The sequence below is a fragment of the Oratosquilla oratoria genome, chromosome 1, assembly GCF_046742065.1.
Source record: "Oratosquilla oratoria isolate Oo_2021 chromosome 1, ASM4674206v1, whole genome shotgun sequence".
In the NCBI taxonomy this organism is placed as follows: Eukaryota; Metazoa; Arthropoda; class Malacostraca; order Stomatopoda; family Squillidae; genus Oratosquilla; species Oratosquilla oratoria.
This window is the reverse complement of record NC_134777.1, coordinates 62,635,218-62,645,217: the sequence shown is the minus strand read 5'-3', so window position 1 is coordinate 62,645,217 and position 10,000 is coordinate 62,635,218. Positions and strand designations below refer to the sequence as shown.

The window sequence follows — 10,000 nt, the reverse complement described above, 5'->3', positions numbered from 1 at the left end:
TTTTTTTTTTTTTTACATCTGTTTCCCTTGACCCTGTGCCATTCATCCACCCCAGAACAAGAGATCTCCTCTGACAATTTCATTCACTCCTTTTATTTATCTAAGCACTGCAAACATGCCTTCTCTCTTCTTTCTTCTAATAAAAGCAATTCAAGTTTTTCTAACCTTTCCTTGTATGATTTGTCTACTATGCTTCTCTTAGCGTTCTCATGATCTTTTTGTATCGTTTTTGTGCTGAACTGCACCATTGCTGCATATTCTGATCAAGGTCGGGTCAGGTTCTCAATGTGTTTTTTCGTCAACTCGTCCATGTGATGAAAGGTCACTCTTATGTTTGTTAGCATTTTCTATGTCGTTCCAAAACCGATACACTTAGGACTTTCTTTTCCATTCCTGCTATTGTCTTATTTCTCGTTTTTTTCATCATTGATAGAATTTGTTTTTGTATTTTCACCCACTTCCAACACAATGAATATTTTTCTAGCGTTTGATTTTTTTTTTAAATTGGGCTCTTGTTATAATTATGCTCTGTGTGAAACTTTCTTTTTGTAACATTTTGCTATCTTCCTCATCTATCATTATCGTGAGGTTTGTCTTGTCGGGAAATAGAGTAGTTTCTCCTTCCTTCCATTATGTCATTTAAGTCGATCAAAATCATTACGGGTACGACATCTGAACTTTGTAGGACTCCGGTCGCTACTTTCCTCTATCTTGACATCTTATCCTTTTCAACTGTTTTCATGTATCGGTCCTACAGAAAACCTTATTCATTCTAGAAGCCTTTCTTTAGTCCTCCAAATTGTTCGTCTGAAAAAATGTGTCTTTGTATCACGTTTCAATTTCTGCATGTTCTCTTCGAGTCTCTCTCGAAGTTGATGGCTTAGAATTAAAGTGTATTGTGGTTGATAAAAATGTATATCTGTTTACTGGGACCCATTCAGTGTTGTACAAATACTTTCCCGCGTTCGCATACTTACCAATTGTACTATCATAGTGGAGATGGGTTGAACGCAAAATTTCGTGTACTTGTATGTAACTTAAGCATACAAACATATAAGAAAAGTTGCGCTCAACTTATATTTCTCTTGATGGTGCAATCGGCTAAGTCACTAACACTTGTCACGTGCTTGCCCATGTATATCGCCGCCATGAAGATAGTTTATGAATTGAATTCTTAATACCATTTCGTAATCTCATTCGGTTTAGGAACTGGTTTAAGGGGCTATCACGCTGTGCTATTTTTTTCCTCCGATATCCTTCCTCCAACCTCTATTTGAATAACTTCATCATGATTTCGCTTACGGAAATTTAGACTTTGATAAGAACATTTCAAAATATCTAACATTCGTATAAGTGTACAATCTCCTAGTTTGCTGTGTATGACGTAAAGATGATTTGATATTTGGAGATTTGAAAAATAAGAGATTGCATCCAAAGCTGTTTTTACTCAGACAAACTCTGAGTGGTCGCCGCTAGTGAAGCCCATTGGAATCCCAGTGTAATAACTCCTTTACTATAATTTCCTTCCCTCCTCTAAATAGAATCGTTGGGTTCAAGCCAGAATAAAATCACTTAAGTTCGTCATCGTAGGTTCATGTGTACTTACCCTGACAAGAGACGGCCATATCATACTAACCAGAAGAACATATATCAAATGGCTACTGGAGACTAATGCCTTATTAACAAAATTATTTGTTTCTTTTGGTCTACAATCATGTGCAAATCAAAGATGAATCACTCCTCTATCCTCTCCAACTGGAAGAGGGTGGTGCGGGCTTAGAGGAAGAGGAGGGGGGATAGGGGTAGATTCAGATGGTTGTGTATGAGGGGATATTCGCCTAAGTGGGGGACAAGTATAGCCACCGTGAACATATCATCACGGTTATTGAACGTTCATCTTGTCCCACGGATCGTATTAGCCTTTTGGACAGACCAACAGAACGCTTGTTCTCTTCCGTCCATCTCTCACAGCGGGGCAACTACATTGCAGAACGGGGGATGAGGGCCCGGGGAGGTAGTAAGGGGGGGGGGAGGGAGGGAGGGGGAAGGGGAGGGTAGGGTAGGTAAGTGAGGGGCTGGGGAGGGAGTTCGAAAGGAAAGGGAAGGGAAGTAGGGGAAAGTTGGAGGAGAAAGGGGGAAGGAGAAAGGGAGGGAAAGGTTAAAGAGAGAAACGGAGGAGAGATGGAAGAGAGCAGGGGAGAGGAAAGAGAGGGAGGGGGGAAGTGGAGAAAGGGATCTGTTCTTTATTCTCTTCCTCCTTGTATTTTGCTTTCCCTTCCTCCTCTCCTCCTCCTCTTCCTACTCGACCTCCTCCTACTCGACCTCCTCCTACTCGACCTCCTCCTTTTTCTCGCTTTCTCCCCCTCCCCTCCTCTATCTTCTCCTCGCTTTCTCCTCCTCCCCACCTCTATCTTCTTCTCGCTTGCTACTCCTCCTTTCTCCTCTTCCTACTCCTCTTCTTCCTCCTCCTCTTCTTCCTCCTCCTCTTCTTCCTCCTCCTCTTCTTCCTCCTCCTCTTCTTCCTCCTCCTCTTCTTCCTCCTCCTCCTTCTTCCTCCTCCTCCTCTTCTTCCTCCTCCTCTTCTTCCTCCTCCTCTTCTTCCTCCTCCTCATTTTCCTCCTCCTCCTCCACTTTATCCTTTCCTTCCTCCTGTTCCTCCTCCTGTTCTTCCTCTTCTTCCTCTTCTTCCCCCCTTCATTTCTTTCTTTTCCTTCCACTCCCTATCCACCTCCTCCTCCACTTCCTCCTCCACTCCCTCCTCCTCCTCCACTTCCTCCTCCACTTCCTCCTCCACTCCCTCCTCCTCCTCCACTTCCTCCTCCACTCCCTCCTCCTCCTCCACTTCCTCCTCCACTCCCTCCTCCACTCCCTCCTCCTCCTCTTCCTCCTCCACTCCCTCCTCCTCCTCCACTTCCTCCTCCACTCCCTCCTCCACTCCCTCCTCCACTCCCTCCACCTAACCCTTTTTCTCTTCGTCTTTCTTCCCTTGCGCCTCCTCCCCCCCCCCCGAGCCACCTTCCCTCCTCCTCCTTCATTTCCTTCTCTTCCATCTCCCCCTCCTCTTTCTCCTTTTTATGTTCCTCCTCCCTTCTCTACTCCTCTTCCTCCTCTTCCTCCTTCCCTACCTCTTCCTCCTCCTTATTCTATTCCCCTCAATTTTCTTACCCCTTTCCTTACCTCCTCCATCTCCTTCTCCATCTCCTCCTCCATCTCCTCCTCCATCTCCTCCTCCATTTTCTCCTCCACCTCCACCTCTGAAGACCTTTACATTCATGTTCAACTCCACTTTATACTCTTTCCCTCCACATGGGCTCCTCCACCTTCCTCCGTTTCCATCTCCTCCACTTCTCCCCGTCCATCTCCTCATTCCTGTCCACTTTCACTTCCGCGGAGGACTCCGGGTTGACCGCTATAAGAGATCCAGTCTCTGTCTGTCTGTCTTTTTATCTGTCTATTTGTCTGTCTAATTCTGTCTATTTGTCTGTCTAATTCTCGCGTCGGTTTGTACAGCTTCTTGTCTGTCTGTCTCCCTCTCTGTTCGTCTCTGTCTGCATGTTCATCTGTCTGTCTGCCTGTCTGCCTCCGTTTCAGTTCGTCTGTCTATCTGTCTGTCTGTCTGTCTTTTTTATGTCTTTCCGTTTGTTTTGTTTTATATCTTTGCACAGTTTTTGCCTGTATTTGCCTGTCTGTCTGTCTATCTCTATCTTGTTCTTCCTTTTGTCTCTCTTCCTGTCTGTTCATTGTCTGTCTGCAATTTATTTTGTCTTTCTGTTTCTGTCTGTCTGTCTGTCTGTCTTTTTCCCCATTTTGTCTATCTTCCTGTCTGTTCATTTATATGTCTGCAATTTATTTTGTCGTTCTGTTTGTCTGTCTCTCTGCCTGCCTGTTTCATTTCGCTCGCGTATATTCACCATTGGTGTGTGTGTGTGTGTGTGTGTGTGTGTGTGTGTGTGTGTGTGTGTGTGTGTGTGTGTGTGTGTGTGTGTGTGTGTGTGTGTGTGTGTGTGTGTGATTCATCTTGGTCTTTGGAACACGTGTTGGACTTGTGGCCGACAGCTATTTCCCTGTCGGAAGAGGGCTCAGAGCTCGTATGACCAATCTATGGGTAATGCTGTGACCTTACACGCACACGCACACACCCAACTCCCCGCCCACGAGAGTTGGAATAACGACTCGAAGCGCAGCGATACTGAAATTATTTCAGCCCTGGACAGGATTCGAACCCGGACCGCCGTAGTGACAGTCAGGGACTCTACCAACCGCGCCACCGAGTCGTGTGTGTGTGTGTGTCTGTGTCTGATTTTTAGTAATCTTGTGATGAGCAAGTGATGCTTGCCGGTAACATCTCTGTGTAATGAATATCGTGATGTCATCGGGGGGGGGGTCCATTGGCTCCTGGGATAATGAGGAGTGTGATGTTAATGATAGCGATAATGGTGACGAGGGTGATGAAGATATTAAGAGAATATTTTGGTGGTGATGTTTGTGATAGTGGTGATAAATATAATGATGATAAAATGTCGTGCTGGTGATGACCGCAATATGAGCTATTACAAAAGTGATGATAATGAACCTATATATATGTTAATAGGGTCGATGTAGAGATAACGTATGTTAGAGAGTGACGTCTGTGATGAGTGCATGACGTGGTCATGATGATACAAGCGTTTTAAGTGACGTATTGGTGTGACGTTGTGTATGATATACGGTTGGGATGCGTGTTTGTTTGTTTGTGTATGTGTGTGTGTGTGTGTGTGTGTGCCTGTGTGCCTGTGTATGTTTGTGCCTGTGTGTTTATGTGTCTCTGTATGTGTGTATGTGTTTGCGTGTGTCTTTGTATGTGTGTATGTGTTTGTCTGTGTGTCTGTGTCTGTGTCTGCCTGTGTCTGTGGTTTTGAAACACGTAGGCTTAAGGAAGCTTGATGCCTGATGTTAGGAGGCTGTGGTGGCTTTTTGAAAGGGGGCTTTGGCGGCTTAGGCGGCTGTGGTCGGTGGCAGTGACGTTTGGGGATTTATGGTGCAAGTGATGACTGTTTAATGGTGGTGATTGTGGACTCAGGACTAATGGTGATTACTTACACAGTGATGGTTTTTGGGGCGGGTTCCCCCGGGGGAGGGCCGGGCCGAGCCGGGCTGGGGCGGTTCCCCGTCAAAGAGTAAAGGGCCATTTACACGTTCAAACGGTTTGTCAAACCCGATTTGTCGGACAAGTGTTTGAAGTGATGTTTGATCGTGTCAATGGGATATTTGGATGTCAAACACGTTTGTCAAACGCGTTTGTCAAACGATACACCATTCACACGGTCAAATATCACTTCAAACACTTGTTTGACAAACCGTTTGAACGTGTAAATGGTCCTTTACAGAACGGTTACCCTGGCGGCATCTGTTGGGTGGGGTGGCACACAAGTTTATTGATTTTTTAATTTATTAATTTCACTTATTTTTTTTTCTTTCTATTTATCGATTACTTTTATTAAAGGATTAGCGCAACTTGCTTAGTCTAACGCCGGGAGGCACTTAGTGACTTTGGAACGGATCGAATAGGGTCTGTGTAGGTGAGTTTGAAGCCCAATGTCTCAGCGTGGTATGCTCTGCGAAGCTATGATTGTAATGATATATATACATGAACATGCATATACACATGTATATATTTATATAATATATATATATATATATAATATATATATATATATCAATATACATACATACATACATATACCAAGGCTTTTTCCCCCTTCCAAGGGAGGTAGCCAAAAAGGGAAAGGCACAAAAACACTCCCACCCATTTCATCCCTAAATACACTCCACACCCCTCCCACCCTTCCTCTCATCTGAGCACCTCCTGGATGACGGGTCATCCCTGCACCCTGCCCACCGCCCTGGGTCCGAAGCAGTGTCGCAAGACACAGTACATCCACAGCGAGGCCGCTTCATTTAATCGGCGACCCCCCCTCTCCGTCCCCCTTTGCATATAAGGCGAGGACGGGGAGAAATCCCTTCGGGCTGCGTCAAAAATTACTCACACATACTACCCCACCCCCCACTTCCCCGCCCATTCCTCCTCATGCTGTCACATCATCATCCATATACAACCATTCTCCACTCACCTCTGTCTTCCGTCCTCTCCCTTCCTTCCTCAACAGACATTCCCCTCTTCCCCAAAGCCCCCTTCACCCCATCCATCCACCTCATCCTAGGACGTCCCCTCATGTTCACTCCCTCCACATCTGCCTTCCATACCTCTCTTACTAGTCTTTCTTTACTCATTCTTTCCATGTGTCCCAAACCATCCTAATATTCTTTCATCGACCCTATCTCCCAAATCCTTTTTCACCCCTGTTCTCCTCCTCACCTCCTCATTTCTCACTCTATCTAGCCTAGTAACCCCCACCATACTTCTCAGACACCTCATCTCAAACACATTCAAACTCCTTCTCTCTTCTTCTCTTATGTTCCACGTTTCTGCCCCATACAGTGCTGTTGGCACAATCACTCCTTCATACAGTCTCCTCTTCGCATCCATTCCCAAATGTCTATTCCTCATTACACTCTTTAAACCACCAAGGCATTTACTCGCTTCTCTCAATCTACATTCTACCTCCACCTTCACTCCACCTTTTCCTGCTACACTTGCACCCAAGTATCTAAAACTATCCACTTCCTCCAGTCGCTCTCCCTTAATGTTCACTTCCAGTCTACTGCCACTTTCACCCCTTGTACATCTCATCACCTTACTTTTACCCACATTTATCTTTAGCTTTCTTCTATCACATACTCTCCCAAACTCTGCCACCAGCTTCCTCAATCCCTCCTCTGACCCTGCCACAAGCGCAGTGTCGTCCGCAAACAACAGCTGGCTCACCTCCCACTTTTCTCCATTTTCTTTAACCATCTCCAATCCCTGACTCACTACCCTAGCATTCACCTCTCGCACCACCCCATCCATGTATAAGTTGAACAGCCAGGGCGACATAACGCATCCTTGACGAAGTCCCACCTTTACTTCAAACCACTCACTCTCTCCATTTCTAATCCTAACACATGCTCTACTACTCTCATAAAAACTCTTGACAGCTCCCAAAAGCTTTCCTCCTATCCCATAAATCTGCATAACCTCCCACAGTGCCTTTCTGTCTACCCTATCATAAGCCTTTTCCAGATCCATGAAAGCCCAAAAAACATCCTTCCCCTTTCCTATAGCTTTCTCACATATCTGTCTTACCACAAAGATCTGATCTACACAACCTCTACCCGTCCTAAATCCACACTGTTCCTCACCAATTACTCCCTCTGTTCCTCTCCTAATCCTCTCAATTAAGATCCTCCCATAAGCCTTCCCTACTACACTCAACAGGCTAATCCCTCTGAAATTACTACATTCACACTTGTCCCCTTTTCCCTGTAAAGAGGAACTATACAGGCACTACTCCAGTCCTCCGGCACTAACCCTCTCTCCAGCAAACATTAAGTAACCTCACCAACCAGTCCACCATCACTGCACCTAGCCAAATTACCCGCGCGTTCCTGCGAGTTCGTGAATAATCCCTAACCTAACCATACCCCACCTATTTACCCTTAACCCTAACCAAATATTTTTTTTGGAAATGAAATATAGCTTTAATCACTCCCCCTCCCAGGTGTGCGCCCCCACCCCGAAGGTTGGGAAACCCTAGTTTGAAAATACATGCATACACAAACACAAATATCATATGTACACATTCTTTTGCATGCGTGTGTGTGCATGTGTGTGTGGGTTGACAATAAATGTCTATGGCTAAAAGGTGAAGAAATGTATCTCATTTATTTATCTTCAGAATATATATGGTTATATGGGGTTTATTTGCAAAAACCTAAGAGTTTGTGAATAATCTATTTCCGCCCGCACTAAAATTAAATAAAAATAACCAGCATTTCAATATTTGGTAAAATTATACAATCATTTTACATGTACATGCTTCTTACAAAATGTATCAAGGTTTGTGGCAACATTAATTTCACAAATATAAATAATTTTTATAGACACATACAATGGTTTAATCATATTAATTCTTATGTCACAAAAATGCTACGCGAGCTAAGGGGACACTACAGTAGTGGCGTGTTACCCCCACCATAAACTTTAACCCCTAACCCTTTAACCCTTAATCCTTTAACCCTTAATCCTAACCAAAATAACAGACAGACAGTGGCTACTACTTTACTATATATATATATATATATATATATATATATATATGTATATATGTATATAATTATTTATATATATATATATATATGTATATATATATATATATATATATATGTATATGTAAGTATATTTGAGAGAGAGAGAGGGGGAGAGAGAGACAGACAGAGAGGAGAGGAGAGGAGGGAGGAAGACAGGGAAAGTGATGGCGGGTGGAGCTTATGCTGGCGGGCAATGAGCAATTATCAGCTTTGGGATGGTGAAGGAGCCACGTATCGCGCGAAAGAAACTTGACCCGCGAGTATCTGGAGTATGACGCGGCTTTGCATGACAAAAACTACTAATTAGAGCCAGCCAACGACTAAACAAGCCAACCCACCACTCACTTTTGCTCCAGAAAAAACATCGACTAAGAGGAAAAAAACGCAAAAGAAAACGGAAGTGATGACGTCATGTCGCTTGCGTTTTTTTTTTCTTTTCTTTTGTTTCCCTTTTTTTTTTTTTTGCGTCTCGTATTTTTTTTTATGTTTAGTGCTCTTGTCTATTACCTTTATGGATATTGCAGCCATATAAGGTGACTTGACCCATATCTTCTGAGAAGATTTATTTGTTACTGGTTTGGTCATACGTTTAATGATTTAATCTTTATTTCAGATTTTGCAGGTGCGTTAGGAAAACAAGAAGTGAAAACTGGCGCCGTTTTCGAAACTCAGAATGTAACCACGCAGCAGATTGGCGAATGAAAGTGTTGAAGTTCAAAATCAAAATAGTGTGTACAGTATATAATTGAAATAATCTGATAATAGTAATAAGTGTACGAAAAGGAAAAAAAAATGGCATTGGACTTTGACAAAAAAGTTTGTACACAAACCTGATTTTGTGTCTAGGGGAATTCAAATAGGGCCGATATTTTCCAAACTGGGAGTGTACTTCGCGTAGATTTAAATCATATACTCGAATCTCCTCCCTCTCCACATTTTCCCGGAGACCGGAAGCAAAGTAGGAACGGGGAGGAGAGAAGGAGACGTTGACTGGAAGGAAGTGGAAAAAGTGAAAATTGTGAGTGAAATTTCGAAGACAACGATGGGGATCTTGTCGTGGAGTCTTCTGCTAACAGGTAAGTTGATATTTCCAATCTACATTTTTATTTCTTTTAATCAATTCTCTGCTGTTGACGATTTGTATGTACGATTGCCAATTTCATTCAGATGAATATAATCCATAATCCAGGGAAAGAATAATTTTCAATCTTATCTCTTTCACGCAAGTTAACACTCTTTTCGCCTTTCCCCTTTTTCTCTGTCTCTGTCTCTCTCTTTCTGTATATATATCTCTGTCTCTCTGTTTCTGTCTTTCTCGCTCCGTCTCTTTCTCTGTCTCTTTCTCTGTCTCTTTCTCTGTCTCTTTGATTCCTTCTCTCTCTCTCTCTCTCTCTCTCTCTCTCTCTCTCTCTCTCTCTCTCTCTCTCTCTCTCTCTCTCTCTCTCTCTCTCTCTCTCTCTCTCTCTCTCTCTCTCTCTCTCTCTCTCTCTCTCTCTCTCTCTCTCCTGTTCCTTTTCTCTTTCCTCCACGTCCTCACCCAACTTTCTCTTTTCATTTTCTGCAAAGTCTTAATGTGGTCTCAATGCTTTAGGGGGGTTTAGCACCCCTACGGACCAGAGCCGCTCGTATTCTTTTAGGGTTGGAGACTAATCTCCCAAAGACTGGAGGCGACGAAACACTGTTTACTACCTCTCCTCCAATCTCTCCCATACCTCTCTTCTCTCTCTCTCTCTCTCTCTCTATCTCTGTCTCTCTCTCAATTATTCTAACT

At 43.6% G+C, this 10,000-nt stretch overlaps 1 protein-coding gene across 11 annotated transcripts in view; it reads left to right on the top strand.

The window, feature by feature from the left end:
• The window catches only part of LOC143032379 (uncharacterized), an 851,065-nt gene that overhangs the window by 19,985 nt on the left and 821,080 nt on the right, over positions 1-10,000 (top strand). For all 11 annotated transcript variants that reach the window (XM_076197275.1, XM_076197470.1, XM_076197416.1 and 8 more), the window contains exon 2: positions 8,843-9,305. In XM_076197275.1, the coding sequence (XP_076053390.1) occupies positions 9,272-9,305 (34 nt within the window). In that variant the 5' untranslated portion in view covers positions 8,843-9,271. The remainder of the gene's footprint in view (positions 1-8,842; positions 9,306-10,000) is intronic.